Here is a 20,334-nt window from a genome sequence, read left to right on the forward strand (position 1 = left end):
GTGTGTCTGAGGTGGGCAACACTAATATGTCCCTTCCCTGAGTCAGATGTCCATCCCTGGGTCACTACAGGCACACTATCGGTGTGTTCTTGTCTAACATCACCACCACCGATTCCAAGGAGATACGTCCCAGCGGGAGAGCCCATTTCCAACACCTCTCTGGCTCAGCTCTGACCTTGGACAAGTCATGTGCAACCTTTCTAGGCTTGCAGTCTCACCTCTAAAATGAAGTTATAATTGCATGCAAGAACCCTTCTAGATTTAAATGACCAGGGCTCCTCTACTCCCAAGTGAGATGTGGAGTCCCCTATTTCTCCGCATGCCCTAGTGTATGTCCCTCATTATTATTGTTTGCTATTCAGATCCATCCTATTAGGCCTCTGTTTTAACCCCAAGGAGTGTTTGTGCGGTTGACCTGGCCTTGTAAAGACACAGAATAGTTTATCTGCATAGAAACTACAACTTCCATCAGGCACTACTTGAACGGAACCGGAAAGGATGTGGCGGCGTGGCCCCAACGCCCTGGTAGTTTTGAAGACAAACTACAACTCCCAGGATAGCCGCGAGATCTCTGCAGAGCGAAAGGATGGACTGAACTCTGACTGGAGGCCGGGCTGGTCCGGAACCACCCCGACAGCCTCCAGAAAGGGGCGTGGTTATAATTTAGGGGCGTGGCCTTGCAGGCAGCAGGAAGAAGTTACCTGTTGAATCTTCCTATCCATTCTCTTCCCAGCCTTTGTAGCTACCCCTAAGAGGGAAGCCGTAAACCACTAGCCTCTTCTGAAAAAGAGGTAAGGGGACGTAGACAAGGGGCAGCGAAGGAGGCTACTGCATTCCTTAGGAGGGGCCAAACAGCTACTTTCTACCTGCTGAGTCAGGTGAACCGTTCCATGGGGGCGGGGACCAGCATATGAGAAAAGGGCAAGGACGGAGGAGGTGTTTATTTGTTCCCTTTCAAGACTAAATTTAGGGCCCTTCGTCTGCAGACCCATTGGCGGACTGTGCCTTGGGAACCCTCTTGGCCTCTGGAAGAGAAAAGAACGGGGGCCAGTTTTCCGCAGCAAAAGGAACGGCCCGTCTGGGCTTCCTCCCGTCTGTGTATTTCCTAGCCCCAAAACGACAGAGCCATATGGCTTCCGCGGTCTGGGGGAGTGCTCCCTGGTGGGGCCCACCGCCCCCAGCCCCAGCCCGGCCGCTCACGGACATCGACTTCTGCTCTGGGGCGCAGCTGCAAGAACTAACCCAGCTGATCCAGGAGCTGGGTGTGCAGGAGAGCTGGAGTGAAGGTCCCAAGCCAGGACCAGATCTCCTCCAGGCCAAGGACTTTGTTTTCTCTTTGCTTGGTAAGTAACCCTCCCAGCCTTCGGGAACTTGCAGCTCTCAGCTCCGCCTCACCCCGCCCCGGCTCTGGATCACGCCTTTACGATCCCTTCTCTTTCCTTAGGTCTCGTTCACCGCCGGGACCTTCGCTTTCCTCCTCAGGCAGAGCTCTTGCTGCTTCGTGGCGGGATTCGCGAGGGCTCCCTGGATCTGGGGCCTGCGCCTCTAGGTCCCTACGCTCGGGGACCTCACTACGACGCCAGCTTCACCCTCCTGGTGCCCGTGCTTTCGCTAGATGGCACTGGGCAGGAGCTGCAACCGGACGTGGGATCCTGTTACGCATGGCTCTTCCTCCCAGAGCAAGTACGCGGAACCTCGGTCCGGGAGGCATGGCAGGATTGCCTAGGACCCCCAGTCCCAGGAGGACGTGATTCGATCCACCCAGCCCAAAGCAAACAAACTCCCAAGGATCCGCAAATCTCCGTGGACCAGCTGCACGGTGACGTCACTGAGCCTGAGGCACACGAGTCTTTGGAAAAATCACCTAGTAATGTTTCAGTGCCAGAATTGCCTCACCAAGACGTAACCGATGTTGACTTTCCCTCACCACTGAAAAAAACGAATGGTGACGTCACCAAAGCAGCCGACGTTAGCCCAGTGCCACAGCCGTCGGAGGCTCGGGAGGCATGGCCCACATTGTGCCCCGCCCAGGTGGCTGCCTGGTTCTTTGCTTCGCTGGCTGCGGTCGCTGAGTCCCTGTTTCCGGTCCCGGGTGCCCCGCGCTTGGTCCACGCAGCCCGCCACGCGGGGGTCACCACCATCCTCCTGGCTACGCCTGGGCCCCCGCGCCGCCTCCTGCTTTTCGACTTGATCCCCGTGGTGTCCGTGGCCGGCTGGCCCCAGGAGGCTCGGAGCCACTCGTGGGCCGGCCCGCTGGCCTCGGAGTCGTCTTCCTTCTACCTGGTGCCCGGCGGCGGCGGCACAGAGCGGCCGGGCGCCTCCGGATGGCAGCTCTGCTTCGCCCGCCAAGAGCTGGCGCTCAAGACGCGCATACCCGTTCCCCTGCTGCAAGCGCACGCGGCGGCCCAGGCGCTGCTGCGCCCGCTGGTGGCCGGGACTAGGGTCGCGGCGCCCTATCTCCTGCGGACGTTGCTGTACTGGGCGTGCGAGCGGCTGCCCGCGCTCTATCTGGCGCGACCCGAGAATGCGGGCGCCTGCTGCCTCGGGCTGCTGGATGAGCTGGGCCGGGTGCTCGAGGCCGGGACGCTGCCCCACTATTTTCTGAGTGGCCAAAAGCTCGGTGCGGGGGACGGCGCCGCTTCGCTGCTCGGGGCGTTGGCCCTGCTTCGCAGGGACCCTGCCCGCGCCCTGCGAGCCGCTGTGGAAGAGGCCAAGGCTGCACGCAAGGGGGGCGGCTTAGCCGGCGTGGGAGGCGGGGCCCATTAAAGACGCTGTTCCTACTAACCTGGAATGTGCTTCTGTTGGCCAGCGGGATGTGGAGGGGACTGCTCTCCCCTCACCTGGGAGACAGGCTGAGCGCCTTGGGCCCGAAGAACCCGTTCTAGAAGGCCTCCTCGCCGGTTCCTCCGCTTCCTCCCACCCTCCTCCCGCCGCATCCCTGGCACAGGTCGTTCCATTCTGGCCTCTCCACTTTCCAAATCTGTGGCCAGCACCCCTCCTGCTCCCGTGCAGCCTCTGGCATCCATCTCCCGCCAGTTCTTATGGTCTTTTCTCTTAGGAGTCAATAGGGATGGGGGTAACATATCTGCTGAAAAAACGTGTAAAGGAGAAAGGTATGGAGACCAGGGACTGACCAATTTGTCTCACACAAAAGCAGAGATATTAAGGAGGCCGGATTTCACCCCAGGCTAGACCTCACCACCACCGCTATCTCTTCAGTTATTCCCCCCACCTTCCTCATCCAGTTCTGTCCTCCATCCCGGGCAGTAGGGTCCCTTTCTCCATTCTCGGGGCATCTGCCATTCCATCTATCTAAGCCCAACCTCTCCCCCCATCCAGAGTTCCATTCAGTGGAGTCGCCTCCTTGTCCCTCCTCCTCTGAACCCCGAGACATGCGAGACATGCGGCCTTGTCTCGGCTCCACCTGTCTCTAAGACCGTCCCCACTCCCTGCCTCCAAGGAACCCCAGGGTTCCGCCCGCCCAGCTTCACCCCCCCCATCTCTTTCCCGGAGTCTCCGCCCCCTGCCCCGCCCCCGGGCCGGCTCTCGGAGGAGGGGAGAGCTGCTGTCGCCGCCGCCGCCTCAGCTTCCCACAGCCGCTACCGCTGCCGCCGCTGCCGCCGCTCCGCTTGGTCCAGCCGCCAGGCCCAGTGCTCACTTCGCCAGACCAGGGCGCTCTGCGGAGACACCCTCACTCCTTCCTGGGGTCCGGGACGCCTAGCCGGGCGTGGGGGGAAGCTCCGCTTGCGGGGTACAGGGAGGGAGGAGCCTGGAACCAGAGCCAGCGCCAGCCGTCCCCGGATCGACAAGACAGGACAGGTTGAGGGGCGTCGGGGAAGGAAGAGGGGGTGCTATAGGCAGTCCCGGGGAGGACAAGGAAGCCCTGTCGCAGAAAGCTCTGATGCGCTCTGACTTATAGCGGGTCTGTTCACATTTGGGGACCCGTGACAACGTGGGTGCACTCCTCTCTCGGGGGGCTGGTTGGATTGGAGGGCGTGGGATCTAAACAGCACCAGCTGTCCCCGAGGAAATTAGGGGCTGCCAGAAAAAAACAAAAAAGCCAAAAACCTATGCTCCTTATTCCGAGGTGACAGAGGGCCCTCCAGACAACCACCTGGTGTAACCACTAGGAAGGGCGGATTTGGAGGTGACTTCAAAAGGAGTGGAGGGTAACAAGGTGAGGAAAGGGGCTCAGCAGCTGGAACCCTGTGCCACTAGAAATGGGGGTGACTTGGTAAAAACCGGTATCGTCCAGAGACAGGGTCTGGGAACCTCTTCTTGCTGATTGGCGACAGTCTGGATATTTCAAGGCATAGTTTTTTGGGGATTTCAGTGAAAAAAAGTGGGGGATTCTTCACTTAGAGGGTGGCAAAGGAAAAGACACCAAGGTTGGGTTCTTCCTAGACACTGGCAGCACCCCAGCAGGGGTGGGGTGAGCTAATATCCCCAAAGCTAAGGACCCACACCCTTAAAATTACAAGAGTGGCTTTGGCAGGAGTGCAGGGCCCGGAAATAGGGTGGAAAGGTGCCTGGGGATATTGGAACCACATCCTGGAAAATTTGAGGGTCTTGGCTTTGGGATAGTGTTAGTGGGGGACAGGGACACTGGAGATCAGAGAAGGGGGAGTTTTCTGTGGGGGGCAAAGGTCGAGGGTGGGGTCAACTGAGAGGTACATAGGCTGCTGGGTCTGGCGAAGCTAGCACGAGGCCCAAGGGTGGGAGCTGGTGCCTGGGGTGGGGGTCGTCTAGGGCTTATCCTCAGGTCCCGTGGGTGAGGCGGCGAGTCGGACCGGAGAGGCAAGACCATGTCCTGGTGAGCTAGCGGGCTTCTCTGGGGGGTCCCAGCGCGCTCCGGGAGCCTGCCGGTTTTGGGGTGTCTCCTCCCGGGGCGCCATGGCGGCACCGGCCAGCAGCCTGATCCGGCAGAAGCGGGAGGTCCGCGAGCCCGGGGGCAGCCGGCCCGTGTCAGCGCAGCGGCGCGTGTGTCCCCGCGGCACCAAGTCCCTTTGCCAGAAGCAGCACCTCATCCTGCTGTCCAAGGTGCGACTGTGCGGGGGGCGGCCCGCGCGGCCGGACCGCTGCCCGGGTGAGTGGCTGGGGCGGGGTCTCCGGGCCGGGGGTCTCTCTGCCTGGGAGGTTGAGGCCAGGGACTCGGAAGAGCGGGGCCCGACTGACGGCGGCTCCCCGAAAGTGAAAGGGGGTGCACCTGGACCACAAACTCTCGGCCAGACGATGCCTCAGTTTCCCTTCTCTCTCGCCCATAACCCCGAGTCTCCTTGCTTTCGAGGGCAAGGGGAAGGCTTGAGGGGCTAAGCCTGGTGCCCCGAAGCCTGGCAGCTCCCGCTCGCCCCCCCTCCCAACACACGAGTCCCCACCCCCACCGTCCTCTGCCTACGTGCGGTCTCTCGCGATTCTTTCAATGCCGAGCGGAGGGGCCTGGGGGTTCCGGACGCCTGGGTCACCCCGAGGGTTTCTGCGGCTCCGGCAGCCCCGCCCCCGCCCCCGCCCCGCTTCTCCCGCTCCTCCGAGCCTTGGCTCCGTTCCTCCTCGCCGAGCTTGCCTGGCTCGGTACCAATCTCCCCAGCTCTCCCCGGGGTGTCCTTGCAGCTACCTCGCCAGTCCGCCCCTCTGTGCGCCCTCCTCCCGTGACCTGCACTTCAAGAAGGGAGCTGGGCACTCCCCCATGACCGCCTACGCGACTCCGAAATCGGGTCCCACGGGCTCAGGGGACCCTCTGCCGCGAGCAACTCAGACACACTACACGGCTGGATACCCGCACGGAGACTGGGGGTCGTACCATCTACGAGGGGGTACCGGGAACTCGGCCGCAAGCGCCGGGGGAGGAGAGTTGTGAGGGTTAGCGTGTGGTCCCCGTCCAGGTGCGACAGGCGGGAAGTCCCTCTGGCCTCGCTCCCGCCCGCTCCCAGCTCCCCTAGGGGGAGACCCCCCCGCCCCCCGCTGGCGTCCTCCTCCCCCCGCCGCCGGCCCTCCGCAGTGGTACGGTCCGCAGCCCACCCTTTGAGTGGGACCCAGCCCCCACGTGAGTCAGCCTGCCTCACCAGCTCCCTGGCCCCCTCCCCCATTTCCTTGGTTTGCTACCGAATATCCCCCATCCCAGGCGGGTTACCTGGCTGAAGGGGAGAGGCTGAGCCTCAGGGAGGGCTGGGCCCCCGCGAGCCAGCAGACTGACAGACAGACAGACAGACAGATGGGTCAGTGTCAGACAGGCCGGCGCTGGGCCAAGGCGAGGCCCGCGAGAAGCGAGCGGCAGCCGCAGCAGCAGGTGCTGAGTCAGCGTCAGGCCCAGTCCCACCCCCACTCCTGAGGGGGCGCCCCTACCCTGGGGTCACCTTACTGCCCCCCACATTCGCAAACACACTGCCGCTTCAGCAGCTCTGCCTGTCTCCCTTTGTCCTCTGCCTTTCCATGTATCTCTCCCCTTCCTCTACCTTCTTCTCCCCTCCCCCCATTCTGGTTGAGCTGTAGAGTAGGAATTAAGCCTTTAAATAAATTTCAATCAATTAAACTGAAAGCTGGTTAGAGGAAGCAGAAGGGACCCACACCCCAGCTTCCTCTGGAGTCAAAGAGAGGTGGGAGAGACCTTGCTTAGAGGGTCAGGGAGCTGGGGCCCTGGGACCCTCTTCCTTCCCTCCATCCTCCTTTCTTTCTCTCCTCTGATCCCGCCAAGTGTAGCAATGTTTCTGGGAACAGAGATGTCATGTTCCAAGATGAATGTCTCTTTCTCCAGAGCCTCAGCTCAAAGGCATCGTCACCAAACTGTTCTGCTGCCAGGGTTTCTACCTCCAGGCGAATCCCGACGGGAGTATCCAGGGCACCCCAGAGGACACCAGCTCTTTCAGTGAGAGGGGAAGCCAGCTGCTGGGTGGGAAGGGGGAGAGCAGGCATAGGAGATGACAATCCTATTGTGGCTTCAGGTTCTGTTGTTTTCAGTCTGGCTCTTTGACCCCGCAAAGGAAGAAGTAGAACTGGGACCAGAATTGAGGGGGGGCTCAGATGGGGATTGGAGGCTTGGGGTACTGATACCTCTTCTCTCCACCCCCAGCCCACTTCAACCTGATCCCTGTGGGGCTCCGTGTAGTCACCATCCAGAGTGCCAAGCTGGGTCACTACATGGCCATGAACGCTGAGGGGCTGCTCTACAGCTCGGTGAGACAAGGGGGCAGAGTGGCCTGGAGTCAGGGGACTCCCCTAGCTACAGCCTTCCCAACTACAGATATTTTGCAGCTCAGGGCCTCCTCTCCCTCCAGCTCTTGCCGACACCCTGTCCTCACTGCCCGCTCCCAAGCACCTCCTCTAGGGTCCCTCCAATCCCTTCTCCTCCAATAGCCTCCTAAACACCCCCAGGCTCTTTGAATGTCCAACTCTTTCAACCTTTTAGAACCCCTGTGTCTTCTCCAACCTCCTCTAGACCTCATTATTACTCACTTCCCCAGAGTCATTCAGGATACTGGGGAAGGATTCAGGAACTCCTCCAAGCAGAAATTCTCTCCAGGTCCCCTGGATGGTGAGAGGTTGGGAGTAGAGCAGAGAGAAGTTATCTTCTTATTCCAGGCCCCCAGAAGTCTAGTTCCTGGCCCTCGGGGGCCACCAGACTCTTCCTCATCCTCCCTTTCTCCCAGTTCCTGCGTGGGCTCAGAAGTTGGCTCTCCCAGTCTCAAACGTATGGATTATATCCTGCCTTGTTCTTCCCAGGGCTCCCTTCTGTTCAGTGATGCGTCTTTTTGTCTTTCTGTCTGTGTGTGCCTTTCTGGGTCTTTGTCTCCTCAGCCACATTTCACAGCTGAGTGTCGCTTTAAGGAGTGCGTCTCTGAGAATTACTATGTCCTGTACGCCTCTGCTCTCTATCGCCAGCGTCGTTCTGGCCGGTCCTGGTACCTGGGCCTGGACAAGGAGGGCCGAGTCATGAAGGGAAATCGAGTCAAGAAGACCAAGGCAGCCGCCCACTTTGTGCCCAAGCTCCTGGAGGGTGAGTATGGACCCCCAGGGAAGAGGTGGACCACATGGGACGGTATTGACCTTGACAGGGACATTTAGTGACACACAGCTAAGGGGCTATAAGTGTTTTAAGAGGACACATGCTATGACAGGTCAAGCCAGGAAGGCTCTGGCCTTTGGAGGTTTGGGAAGCTCTCCTCCTGTGGGTTCCCAGAGGAGGATTGTAGGGGAAGGGAGCCCTTTCAGAGCTCTCTTGGTGCCTAACTCTCCTTCCTGCTCCTCTCTCTCCCCTTCACAGTGGCTGGGTACCGGGAGCCTTCTCTCCACAGTGTCCCTGAGACCTCCCCTTCCAGGCCCCCTGCCCCCTGCCATGCAGTCCCCGGACTGGAGGCTCCCTACCCTCGCCACCACCACAGCCTGTCTCCCAGCCCTGCTTCTGGCCCTGCTCTCACCCCTGCTGCCACGCTCATGCCCTGAGCAGCCAGGTCCCACCAGGTGCTCTACCCAGAGGGAGCCTAGGGGCCGGCCGTGACTTCCGGGGCTGCTGAGACCCTCAGATCCTTGGGCCCGGGAAAGGGGTCAGAGAGGGGGGATGTCTGAAAATGGTCCTGGCTGATCACTTCTTTCCTTCCACACTCACACCCTCCAAAGCCTTTTCCCGAGATGGCGCGGGGAGTTCCAAAACTGACAAAACCAGGGCATAAATCTTCCGCACCCCGGGCTCAGGCAGTTCCTGGAGCCCTTTGCCCTTTTCATGGCCACCAAGCCATAGATTTATAGGTCCACTGGAGCTCAGGATTAGTTTCCTTCTTTCCCTACTCCACCTTTTGCCTTGTTCCAGACAGATTCTGGAACACCAGGCACCCCAGCCAGGGCCATTTCTGCACTCAGGGTCTGTGCTGGAACACAGGCATGCTGCCAGGCTCTGTTCTGGATCCATCAGGCTTCTGTCCTTCACCCAGATGGACCCCTGGTTTCCAAGTGGAGAGAGGCTGGATTTGGGCCCTGTCCAGCTGTTGGTCTTGGCCTGAATTGAGCCAGTCTCAGATCACCACAGGTTTAACTTTCTTACCCCAGAGACACCCAATTCTAGAGCGTGATGTTCTAGACACGTACGGAGCCATACTTCCTTCTGAATCTCAGCTCTAGGACATAGACCACGACTCTCAGCCCTTCCCTCTAGGATGGAACTAGAGCCTATATAGCCATGTTATTGCTCTAGAGTAAGAGTTCTAGACCCACGCTCCCACCTTCTCTAGTGATACCTGTTAAGCAGGAGCTCTGGAAAGGACCCAGCTATGATTCACAAAGAACTAAGTTCTGGCTGGATCAAGAACCACTTCTTGTTTTCCCTAGACAATTTTCCAAAAATCTTATTCTTTCTATAGAATGCTAACCTTCTTTTTTACATGCAGTTTCTAGCTCCTGCAACTCAGCTGGGGTCCTGCCAGGGAACAGAGGCTGAGGAAGGGCAGAGGAATTTTGGAAGGAATCCCTGGCTCATGGAAGAGCAGCTAGGATGGGGAAGGGGCCAGAACTATGGCATGACTGGACCTGTGCCTGGGTTGGGGGGACATGAACACTTAGCTACCTCAGCAGGAATTCCTTCCAGGTCCCCTTTAAAGCTGAGGTCTTTAGGGTAATGGGTCTAGAATAAAAAAGACAAATGGGACATAGCTTTGACCCCCCCCAAATGAGGAGACCCCAATTCAGCAATAAGTCCCACCCTTCTCCCCTACAGGTCAGGCCAAAGAGGGTGAGGGCCTCTTGGTCTCTAGACCTCATACACCCCTCCAGCTTCTAACTGAATAGAACTTGCTTTACCTCAGCTGGATGTTAGGTACCCAAAAAGGCTCTGCTCCCAGGGGACCGGTCTCCACTCCATGCTTTCTCAATTAAAGACGATTTATACAATTGAAGTGTTGTCTGCCATCTGTGGGTAGCAGGCTTTGGCAGTTGCTCGGGGAGGGATCAAGTCGCAGGGGCGGGGCGGGGCGGGTGGGCTGCCCCCCAATAACAGGTGCACATTCCTGGGCGCCTCGTCACTTCCCCTGCGCTGGCTGTCCTGGCGGCTCATCCAAGCGGACTCACTGAGCGACGCGGGCGGGCTATGACACCAGGGGCGCTGCTGCTGCTGCTGCTGCTGCTGGGGGCGTTGGGGGCGCCGTTCGCCCCGGGTAAGTCTGGGCCTCAAAGGGGCAGTGACAGGGCCAGAGGTCGTGGCCAGGAACCAGAGCTTCACTCAGTTCTCTCCTCCTCCAGGCGCCCGCGGCTCGGAAGCGGAGGGCCGACTCCGTGAGAAACTTTTCTCGGGCTATGATAGCTCGGTGAGGCCGGCGCGGGAGGTGGGAGACCGCGTCGGGGTCAGCGTTGGTCTCAGCCTAGCGCAATTAATCAGCCTGGTGAGGGCGCACGCGGGGAGTTAAGGTCTGGCCCACCAGCCGGCTGGGGGCGTGGCTTTAGGCAGGGCGGGACCCAGGGACCACTGGGGGCGGGGTCCGGGGCGAGGCCAGGCTGGGAGACTGACGGGCGGTTGGTAGAGATTGGGTCGAAATCGGACCAATGGACGACCTGTGGGCGTGGCTGCTGGACGGGCCAGGATTGAGCCGGGCAGGATGATGAACGGGCCTGTGGGCGGATCTCACAGTGGAGCTGGGGCCGATGGACAGGCCGGAGAGCGGACCTGGAGGCGGGGTCACAGGCTGGGGCGGACCTTGGTGCCGGACAGGGTCAATAAACAACAGCGGGCAGAGATTCACTCCGGCCGGGGCCGGGACTGGGACTGGTAAATGAACTGGCGGGCTGTACGGCCAGCAGGAAGTTTACGAGATAGAGGCGGGGCTTAAACCAACGCAGCTTATAGGAGGTGGGGCTTGAACCCAAGAGGGTGCGACTCAGAAAAAGAGGGGAGTTTCCAGGGAGAGTTTACCCACCGAGCCCCTCATTTCTCTACACTGACATCATATCTACCCTTTAAACTTTTCCCTTCTAGAACGAGAAGGATGAGGAGATGAGCACAAAGGTCTACTTAGACCTGGTACGGACACCCCCGCAGGGTGGGAAAGGGCGGGCGTCCCGCTGCCTTTACAATTTTCTCGAATGTCCCGTCCCGCACAGTAAGATTTTTTTTTTCTTTTTTTTGCATCACGACCTCAGAAAACACATTTATAACTGAAACAGAAGCTTCAGGAAACAATAACTATCTTTACTATGGGAGCTGCATTCCATGTGTTTTTCATTCTAAATTTTTTTTTTTTTTAACATTGGTTTGGGGCCACTCATTTGATTCCGGACCTATGAAAAGGGTCGTTAACTGCAGTTTGAAAACCACTGTTTTAGAGGCTAGCGTGCAACCCCCTCGTTTTTACAGAAAGAAGAAACTGGGGCCCGATGAGAGGGAAGGGGAAATTAGTTGATAGGGTCCCAAAGAGTGCAGGTGGAGTCTTAAACAGAGCCCCGGCCTCCAGAACCACAGACCATGCCTGCGCGGCTCTCTTCCCTTGCACTCCCTGCCCGGGCTTCCTTCGCACATCCCAAGACTCCTTCCAGCCTCCAGCCCCAGACGGCCCCTCAGCCTCTGCTTCCCTAGGAGTGGACTGACTACAGGCTGAGCTGGGACCCTGAGGAGCACGAGGGCATCGATTCACTCCGCATCACTGCCGAATCCGTGTGGCTACCAGACGTGGTGCTCCTAAACAAGTGAGGATGTTCCCAAAGTCTGGGAGGTGGGGCAGGGCCTCTGGAGGGGCGCGGCCTCCGGAGGGAGGGGCCTGATCCCAGATGAGAAGATTCTTTCCCTGCAGCAATGACGGAAATTTTGATGTTGCTCTGGACATCAGCGTCGTGGTGTCCTCCGACGGCTCCGTGCGCTGGCAGCCCCCGGGCATCTATCGCAGCAGCTGCAGCATCCAGGTGTCCGGGCCCCACCTGGGAAGCTCAAGGCGCTCCTAGAAACCCTCACTCAGACATCCCTCCTCCATTATCCCCATGACCCTCACGTCTCCCTTACCCTTCTGATTTTCCGTTGAGTTTCATCTTCTCTGTCCACTTTCATTGACTTCCAGTCTTCCTCAGTGACCCCCCCCCTCCATTGTCCATGACCTCCCCACATAACCTTCTTATTCCTCTGTGACTCCACTTCTCTGTGATCTTCCCCTGGTGGTCCCCATCTCCCTAGTGCCCCATATCCTCTGACCCCTGTCTGCCCTGTGACCTCCCCAACTCCCCCAGCCCTGACCAGCTCTCTGGCAGCTCTAGTGACTCTCCACTCCATCCAGGTCACCTACTTCCCCTTTGACTGGCAGAACTGCACCATGGTGTTCAGTTCCTATAGCTATGACAGCTCAGAAGTCAGCCTGCAGACTGGCTTGGGTCCCGATGGGCAGGAGCGGCAGGAAGTGCACATTCATGAAGGCACCTTCATTGGTGAGTGGGCATGGCTCCCATGTCCATGGGCTTTATGATTTCCAGTTTCTAACAGGCTGATAAATATACTCCATCAGTGAGTCCCTGTGGGTTCAGCAAGATAGGTATAACTGTCTATATTTTGTGGTTATGGAAATTGAGACTTGCTCATTTATTAGAGATGGGCTGTCCAGCCCAGGGACCATAGCTAGCCCCTTATTACATCAGTCCCCCCTGCTCTAGGATGTGGCAGAGAAAGCCATATCTGGGAATTCCCTGGCGGTCCAGTGGTTAGGACTCCACACTTTCACTGCTGAGGGCCCGGGTTCAGTCCCTCATTGGGGAACTAAGATCCCACAAGCAGCGCAGTGGCGCGGTGAGGCAAAAAAAAAAAAAAAAAAAGAAAACAAAGCCTTATCTGGCACCAACAAAAACAGGTTCCACATCTGTGTCACCTTCTCTTCTCCCCCCTCCGCCCCCCAAGAGAATGGTCAATGGGAGATTATTCACAAGCCTTCTCGGCTAATCCAGCCTCCAGTGGATCCTAGGGGAGAGGGGGAAAGACGGCGTGAGGAAGTCACCTTCTACCTCATCATTCGCCGGAAGCCTCTCTTTTACCTGGTCAACGTCATTGCCCCATGCATCCTCATCACTCTTCTGGCCATCTTCGTCTTCTACCTGCCACCAGATGCAGGTAAGGGGGGAAGGGGCCCAGCACTCCTTCTTACCAATAGCTCAGCTTCTTCCTCTTCCCCCATAATACAGGGAAGGTTTTCCTGCCAACTCAAGCCTTCATGAACTGTGCTTCAGCAATCTCACCCAGGTTTTCCTTTCAGGAAGAGCCTTTGCCTCTGCATCCAGATTTCCCCTCCAACCTCAAGCTCTACCTCCCCTCTGCTGCTCACTTCTCCGCACCCAGTAACTTCTGAACTCTTCCCTTCAGAATCCTAGGGTCTCATCCTTGGAACTGCCACTCCTCTGACCAACAAACTCCCAGGCTTAGCTAACGCTTCCTTTCCCTTTCCCCATTCCTGGCATCCTCCCTCCCCCACTTGTCAAATGCCTACTAGTCCCTTAACCTCCTATCTCCCTTGGAAATAACAGCCAACATTTCTCTGGGAGACAGCACAATATGCTAACAGAGTAACCTTGGGCAAATTCCTTAATCTCTTAGTGTCCTAATCTGGAAATAGGACAGTCGTTGTCCCTCCCACATAGGACTATTTTGAGGATTAACTGAGTTAATAGAACTATGCCTGGTACTCTGTAAGCTTTGTGTTAAGTGTAGGTATAGTCTTTTCTAATTTTGAGCACTTGCTATAAGATAATACAAATAATGTGTTACATATATTAACTCAGTTCTAATCTTCACAACTCTGTGAGGTAAGTACTGAATTGTCTTCCCATTTCACAGAGGGTAAGTGAGTTTAAGTCATTCACCTGACATTACACAGAGAGAGGCAGCGTTGCTATTCCAACCCTGGTTAGTACTAGTCTGATTCAGAGACTGATATCCTAAACTCTCGTATTCAAAACATGCTTTCCTGGGAGTTCCCTGGTGGCCTAGTGGTTAGGATTCCGGGCTTTCACTGCTGTGGCCTGAAAAACAAAACAAAACAAACAAAAAACACGCTTTCCTTCTCTCTGTAATCAAGCCCTCTCTCAGTCTAGCGAAGGAGAGTGATGCAGCTCTAGAACACACTTCCACATGTAACTTCTTCTTCCTGGAGCAAGGCAAATCTTGGAACCCAACATTACAGGACTAAAGTAGAACAGACCATAAAAGTTATTTATTTCAATACCTTCCGTGAAGTTTGCAGTGCCTGTTGTATGCCACAGTAATAACCAGCCACCTGGCATATTCTTATATACTTGGTTTCATTTTTAGATCCTTCGATTTGCTATATAGCTCCTGCTACAGGGGTTGGTCCATTCATTCATGCAACAATATTTGTTGAACATCTGTAACATGCAAGGCACTGGGAATATATCAGTGAATAAAACAGACAAAAATCCCTGGTCTCATGGAGTTTATATTCTAGTGGGGGAGACAGTCAGTAAACATAATAAATAAACCCATTGGATAGTATATTATTATTTTTTTAATTAATTAATTAATTTAGGCTGCATTGGGTCTTCGTTGCTGCGCGGGGGCTTTCTCTAGTTGTGGTGAACAGGGGCTACTCTTCGTTGCAGTGCACGGGCTTCCCACTGCGGTGGCTCCTCTTGTTGTGGAACACGGGATCTAGGCGCACGGGCTTCAGTAGTTGTGGCACACGGGCTCAGTAGTTGTGGCTCGCGGGCTCTAGAGCGCAGGCTCAGTAGTTGTGGCGCACGGGCTTAGTTTCTCCGCGGTATGTGGGATCCTCCCGGACCAGGACTCGAACCCGTGTCCCCTGCATTGGCAGGCGATTCCTAACCACTGTGCCACCAGGGAAGTCCTAGATAGTATATTAGGAGAGGTCAATTCCTAAGAAGGAAAATGAAGTAGGAAAAGGGTTTGGGGAGGATGAGAATGGGGGTAGGGGTTGCAATTTATTTATTTATTTAGACAATTTTATTGAAATATAGTTGATTTACAATGTTGTGTTTCATTTCTGCTGTACAGCAAAGTGACTCAGTTATAGATATATATATTCTTTTTCATATTCTTTTCCGCTATGATTTATCACAGGGGTTGCAATTTAAAAATAGGATGGTCAGTGAATGCCTCACTAAAAAGGGAATGTTTGATCAATATTTGAACAAAGACTTGAAGGAAGTGAGAGAATGACCCTGGTAGATATCTGGGGGAAGAAATTACCAGGAGGAGTTAACAGTGAATGCAAAGGCTCTGAGGTGGCGTGTGCCTTGCATATCCAAGAAATAGCCAATGTAACTGAATGAAGTAAGCAAGAGAGAAAACAGTAGGAGATGTAGTCAGAGAGCTAATGGGAAGGCCTTGTAGACTTCAGTAAGGACTCTTATGCTAAAGGCGATGGGAAGCCACTGGAGTGATATGATCTGATTTACATTTTAACGCGATCAATCTGGCTGCTCTGTTGAGAACAGTCAGCAGGGGGGCAAAGGATGAAGCAAAGAGGAGGCCTTTATAATAACTCAGATCTGAGGTAATGGTGGCTTGTACCAGGATGGTAGTGGTAGATGTGATAAGTCATCAGTTTCAGGATATCTTTTGAAGGTAGAGCCAATAGGGTTTGGTATGGATTGGATATGGGATGCGAGAGAGGAGAGCTGAGAATGACTCAAAGGGATTTGGCCTGAGCCACAGGAAAGATCGAGTTGTCGTTTATGAACTGGGGAACACTATGTGGGGAGTCGGTGGTGAGGGAATTAAGTTTTGGACATGTGAATTTCGAGATGTCTATTGGACACCCAAATGGAGAGGTTAAGTAGGCAGGTGGATACAAGTGTGGAATTTAGGGGAATCAGTCCAGGTTGGAGGTATAAATGTAGGAGTTATTTGCATGCAGTTGGCCCTTCCAAAAGCCTGTCCTTGAGTGAGCTGGAAACACGGTCACTGATTATGCCAGGGAGATTGCTTTCTGGCAAAGCCTAATCCTCCCGCCTTCCCCTCTGTCCCCCAAGGAGAGAAGATGGGGCTCTCGATCTTTGCCCTGCTGACCCTTACTGTGTTCCTGCTGCTGCTGGCAGACAAAGTGCCTGAGACCTCCCTGTCTGTCCCCATCATTATCAAATACCTCATGTTTACCATGGTCCTCGTCACCTTCTCAGTCATCCTTAGCGTCGTAGTCCTCAACCTGCACCATCGCTCACCCTACACCCACCAAATGCCCCTTTGGGTCCGTCAGGTAAGAAGATCTCCTCTCCAACCTGTGTTAACTCTCAATCCTAGTATTTGGCTTTTTGTCCCGGTATCGCTCCTCCCTCCCACCAACTTCAACCTTCCCTTTCACAGACCTGAGGGAGAACTACAACTCCTGGTAGAGTGTCAAAGTGCCAAGGTCTTTGGGTGTTGAAATGTTGCCCAATTAATTTTATCCTCCCATCATTAACATTGCGTAGATCCCAGACTCTCTTCATCAATACTGCCCATCGTGGGTCCCAAGGAAGCATTCTCAGGGTTAGGTACTATCAGGGTGGAAGCCCTCAGAACTTTTCTTTCCAGTCAGGATGCCTCCTAACCCACTTAAGAACTCTTGGGCTGTGTAGTTGCATTTCATCTGTGGGATGCATGCACGCATGCGCAAGAATGGGCACGTGCCGTGGGGGTGGTTGGCGGCTTCCCTTCTGGTCTGAAAGCATAAGAGCCCCCTCCAACACGCCTCTTCTTCTACTCTGCAGATCTTTATCCACAAACTCCCTCTGTATCTGGGTCTGAAGAGACCCAAGCCTGAGAGAGACCAGATACCGGAGCCACCTCCTATACCTCTCAGGGATTCTCCAGGAAGTGGCTGGGGTCGGGGAACAGATGAATATTTCATCCGCAAGCCACCAAATGATTTTCTCTTCCCCAAACCCAACAGGTAGTATCTACTCCCCATCGCCCACGTAGAAGGGAGAGGGAGAACTACAGTTCCCAGAAGACTGTGCGCAGGCAGGCGTCCTAAGCTCCCGGAGGATGTCGTGGTTGAGCATCATGGGAGTTGCAGTATCCCTTCTGTTGCCCACTTTGCGGGGAGGTGGGGACTAAAGCGTACGGGAATAGGAGGAATTGCGGAAGGCTAGAGAGGGCGCCGCTGTCAGAGGGAACCTGAAGGGCTCTCTCACGTTTTGAAACCTGGACGGGCGTTGGAGGAGGGAGTTGGGGCGGGGCCTAGAGCACCCGCGCAGGCCGTCTTTGCGCCCCGGTCGTGGCCAAACAGACTCGCCTCTTTCAGGTTCCAGCCTGAACTGTCTGCCCCGGACCTGCGGCGATTTATCGATGGTCCAAACCGGGCTGTGGGCCTGCCTCCCGAGCTACGGGAGGTCGTTTCCTCAATCAGCTACATCGCTCAACAGCTGCAGGAACAGGAGGACCACGACGCGGTGAGTCCGAAGAGGGTGGGCCAAGGCAAGGCCTGGGTGGCCTTGGCTCCACCCGCAAATTTAGGCTCCGCCCCCAGCACTCGATTTTATTTCTGATTGGAAGTTTGCCTCACTTGGTCCCGCCCCCTGGTTTCCGACTTGTTCTTTACTCACATCCGTCGCCCGCAGTTTCGCTCTCTGCTATTCTGCGGGCCCGCCCTTGTCTCAAAGCCGTGGTAGGAGGACCTGGGTGCGGCACAGGGCCTTGGGGCCGCCTTCCCTGGGGGTCTGGAGCTCAGGAACAGTTTCCTCTTCCTACCCTCAGCTGAAGGAGGACTGGCAGTTTGTGGCCATGGTGGTGGACCGCCTCTTCCTGTGGACCTTCATCATCTTCACGAGCGTCGGTACCCTCGTCATCTTTCTGGACGCCACGTACCACTTGCCCCCTCCCGACCCCTTTCCTTGAGGACGAGAGGGCCGAGACCGAGGTCCTTGACCAGTTGAATTGAGAGTTAGTTTGGTAGTACTCTCAAGCCCTGTACCTTTCTGCATCTTAACTCCTTCACTAGGAGTCCAATCCTCTCATCATTTCGTTTCTAGGGAGGAAGCCCAAGTGGGACTGGGCAGATGGGGGCCTTGGGCCCACCTGAAATGCACTATCCGCTTATTTACTCTTTGGCTTCTTGAAGAAGCTCCATTGGATATTCACACCTAGGTTGGCAATGAATGGAACAAAGAACAATCGCTAGCTTGTAAGCCTTCTGAGGGCAGGAACTATGTCTGTTCACTGTAATATCCCCAGCACCTAGCACAGATTCTAACCTATATAGCCGCTACCTCTGGTTGAATGAATAGGGAAATTTTTTTCTGTAAGGAAATACACTAATATCGCTTATATTTGCATGTTGGGACTAGTGGTCGTTTTTTCTTTGTTTTTACCTTTCTGTAGTTTATTGTATTTTGTAGTATGTATTATCTTTAGGATAAAAAAAGTTATTTTTGAAAGGATGCATTTGTAATGAGGATAAAAAAGCACACTGTAAAAACCTCAAGTTCCAGCTTTGGTGCTCAAACTTTGGACAAGCTACTAAACTGCTCTGTGCCTCAGTTTCCCCATCTGTAAAATGAAGCTAATAATAGTATCTGCTCCCTAGTCTGAGGATCATATGAGAAGATGAGAACAAAAGCATTATGCAGTATACATCAGAGGTTACAATCCGGTGTGTTTTGTTTGGCCCATGTTGTTGGCCAGCAGAATTTAAAATTTGAATTGGTTTGGTACTTTTAAAATGTGGATATTTCACAGAGAAATTTGGATTTCTGGCTTCTCCTGAAACTTTTTAAGAACTACAGTAGCACCAGGTCTGATTCCCCTGTTGGCAGCAACCTGCTAGAGCTGATTAGTGGCTGCCCACTCTGGTCAAGGTATTTGTACCAGAATTCCTCAAAGGCCCCACCCACCTGACCACTCATTTTACTTGCCCATCCCTGCATAACACTAGACAAAATACAGGGGAGGGGAGGAGGGACAGGGAGTTGAAGCCCGTGGGAGGCCAGGAGTGGAACAAGAAAGGGTGTTGGTGTCTCTTATGGCCATCACACATTTTGTGCCTCAGTTTCCTTTCAGTTTGGAGAAAAGGCTTCATCTGGGAGATGAAGATCTTGTGCCCAGCAGGCTGTGTTAATGTTTCTGCCTGGAGGTCAGAGCAAAGTCAGCTTGAGCCTAGTGGCTGCAGCAATTACAATGAAGTACCTAGGGTCAACAGGCTCTCACACCTACTCAACTGCTGGAAGTTGTTGTCCTAAGAGGGAGAATAGGGCTACAACTTGTAGGGATCCCTGTGGGACAAGGTTAGCATGTCCCTGTCCAGCCAGACCCACCAGCCACGCCAATAATTGCACCTGGCATCCCACTGTGGAGCACAGTTCGTTTGTCTTGTTGGTTTATTGGCCTAGAGAGTTGGACACACACACAAATGCGGAGATAAATATTGGTCAGTTTCTCTAAATCTGGGTCCTCACTACGTATAGAGCTAGAGTCTGTAGAATTCTAAATCTTGCGTGCTGTGGCACAGAACCAGTGGCCTTTCCACTCCACCGTCACCCTTCTTCCCAGGGAACATGGGGAAAGAGGGCACAAACTGACAAGACTTGATAATTTTCAAAAGACAAAGTTGCAAAATCCCAAATTTCCAACATGTGAAATTCACAGTATTCAAGTTCCCCAACTCAGATACATGTATTTTAATCGCCATTTCACCACAATCTCCTTTGTTGCCCAGAACCACCAAATTCTGGAAACTATTTTCCTAAATCATATTTTCAAAAAAATAAATGTCTACAGTCTCAGTTCTCCCAAAATGTCCATGGTTTTAGAATTTTGACCTGTTCTGAAATTCAAATTCCCTGGTCCATCCTCAACCCCTTCCATCTCTGTGCCTTTTTGCCTCAGAGGAGTGCAGGTTAAGGATATAGGGGGACTGTTAACGCATCTGCCCCCTGCCTCCAAGGCCTTCCTCAGTCTCTCTTATGGTTCCGCTGTGTGTGTGTGTGTGTGTGTGTGTATATATATATATATATATATATATATATATATATATATATATAATATATATAATTTGTGTGTAGATATATATGTATTCTTTATTATGTACTTTTTTCCGCAGTTTTTCTAAAGTGCCAGAAACAAGATTTGTGGGAATTTTTTTAGTGATTTTTTTTTTTTTTTTTTTTTGCAGATCTTCTCAGACCAGGGCTCGAACCCGCGTCTCCTGCATTGGCAGGCAGATTCTCAACCACTGCGCCACCAGGGAAGCCCTCTCCCAGATCCTTTGTCCTTCATCAACACAGCAACCACCAGAAGCCCTCCACCTTAATACAACCCCCCACCTTTCCCCCAACCTCCAAGTCTCCTCCGTCTGTCCTCTCTTCCCAGGGCCCCATCCCTCCCAGTTATCCACTACTTCCCAAACCCCAAACCAGCCCCAAGCCCCTGAACTTCGTGAG

At 54.5% G+C, this 20,334-nt stretch overlaps 3 protein-coding genes and 1 long non-coding RNA gene across 10 annotated transcripts; 3 read left to right on the forward strand and 1 right to left on the reverse strand.

Annotated features, from left to right (window-relative positions):
• Window positions 1-568: 568 nt before the first annotated feature.
• Window positions 569-2,784, forward strand: LOC132358991 (transmembrane protein 102-like). 2 transcript variants are annotated; one of them, XM_059912188.1, is made up of 3 exons: window positions 569-791; window positions 987-1,343; window positions 1,445-2,784. In XM_059912188.1, exons 2-3 carry the CDS (start codon window positions 1,130-1,132, stop codon window positions 2,764-2,766), a joined length of 1,536 nt encoding a protein of 511 aa, XP_059768171.1. In that variant the 5' UTR covers window positions 569-791; window positions 987-1,129; the 3' UTR covers window positions 2,767-2,784. The 2 variants fall into 2 exon arrangements, with proteins under 2 accessions (XP_059768171.1, XP_059768170.1); XM_059912187.1 differs by having other exon boundaries at window positions 569-1,343.
• Window positions 2,785-3,769: 985 nt separating this feature from the next.
• Window positions 3,770-9,870, forward strand: LOC132358996 (fibroblast growth factor 11). 4 transcript variants are annotated; one of them, XM_059912200.1, is made up of 6 exons: window positions 3,770-4,177; window positions 4,846-5,086; window positions 6,749-6,859; window positions 7,064-7,167; window positions 7,789-7,987; window positions 8,255-9,870. In XM_059912200.1, the coding sequence occupies exons 2-6, from the start codon at window positions 4,894-4,896 to the stop codon at window positions 8,431-8,433; spliced, it is 786 nt and encodes a 261-aa protein (XP_059768183.1). In that variant the 5' UTR covers window positions 3,770-4,177; window positions 4,846-4,893; the 3' UTR covers window positions 8,434-9,870. The 4 variants fall into 4 exon arrangements, with proteins under 4 accessions (XP_059768183.1, XP_059768182.1, XP_059768184.1 ...); XM_059912199.1 differs by lacking the exon at window positions 3,770-4,177 and having other exon boundaries at window positions 4,827-5,086; XM_059912201.1 differs by lacking the exon at window positions 3,770-4,177 and having other exon boundaries at window positions 4,827-5,086; window positions 7,873-7,987.
• On the reverse strand, window positions 6,508-10,430 carry LOC132359000 (uncharacterized). Its single transcript, XR_009500673.1, has 2 exons — window positions 9,781-10,430; window positions 6,508-7,902 (listed from the first exon to the last, which is right to left on the reverse strand). It is a non-coding gene; the product is annotated as an uncharacterized LOC132359000 (long non-coding RNA).
• On the forward strand, window positions 10,004-20,228 carry LOC132358993 (acetylcholine receptor subunit beta-like). 3 transcript variants are annotated; one of them, XM_059912194.1, is made up of 11 exons: window positions 10,004-10,133; window positions 10,219-10,358; window positions 10,949-10,993; window positions 11,546-11,655; window positions 11,760-11,868; window positions 12,234-12,381; window positions 12,845-13,054; window positions 15,949-16,172; window positions 16,848-16,918; window positions 17,202-17,349; window positions 17,654-18,231. In XM_059912194.1, the coding sequence occupies exons 1-11, from the start codon at window positions 10,067-10,069 to the stop codon at window positions 17,792-17,794; spliced, it is 1,413 nt and encodes a 470-aa protein (XP_059768177.1). In that variant the 5' UTR covers window positions 10,004-10,066; the 3' UTR covers window positions 17,795-18,231. The 3 variants fall into 3 exon arrangements, with proteins under 3 accessions (XP_059768177.1, XP_059768176.1, XP_059768175.1); XM_059912193.1 differs by lacking the exons at window positions 16,848-16,918; window positions 17,654-18,231 and adding exons at window positions 16,666-16,847; window positions 20,067-20,228 and having other exon boundaries at window positions 10,005-10,133; XM_059912192.1 differs by lacking the exon at window positions 16,848-16,918 and adding an exon at window positions 16,666-16,847 and having other exon boundaries at window positions 10,005-10,133.
• Window positions 20,229-20,334: the final 106 nt, after the last annotated feature.

This window comes from Balaenoptera ricei, unplaced genomic scaffold (assembly GCF_028023285.1).
Source record: "Balaenoptera ricei isolate mBalRic1 unplaced genomic scaffold, mBalRic1.hap2 scaffold_788, whole genome shotgun sequence".
NCBI lineage: Eukaryota > Metazoa > Chordata > Mammalia > Artiodactyla > Balaenopteridae > Balaenoptera > Balaenoptera ricei.

Coding starts and splice junctions, on each gene's coding strand:
- LOC132358996 (XM_059912197.1), top strand. CDS start 7,375: ATGTCCAACTCTTTCAACCTTTTAGAACCCCTGTGTCTTCTCCAACCT. Junction 7,988..8,254: donor TGTGCCCAAGCTCCTGGAGG/GTGAGTATGGAC, acceptor TCCCCTTCACAG/TGGCTGGGTACCGGGAGCCT.
- LOC132358993 (XM_059912192.1), top strand. CDS start 10,067: ATGACACCAGGGGCGCTGCTGCTGCTGCTGCTGCTGCTGGGGGCGTTG. Junction 11,656..11,759: donor GACGTGGTGCTCCTAAACAA/GTGAGGATGTTC, acceptor CTTTCCCTGCAG/CAATGACGGAAATTTTGATG. Junction 16,173..16,665: donor TGCCCCTTTGGGTCCGTCAG/GTAAGAAGATCT, acceptor TCTACTCTGCAG/ATCTTTATCCACAAACTCCC.
- LOC132358991 (XM_059912187.1), top strand. CDS start 1,130: ATGGCTTCCGCGGTCTGGGGGAGTGCTCCCTGGTGGGGCCCACCGCCC. Junction 1,344..1,444: donor CTTTGTTTTCTCTTTGCTTG/GTAAGTAACCCT, acceptor CTCTTTCCTTAG/GTCTCGTTCACCGCCGGGAC.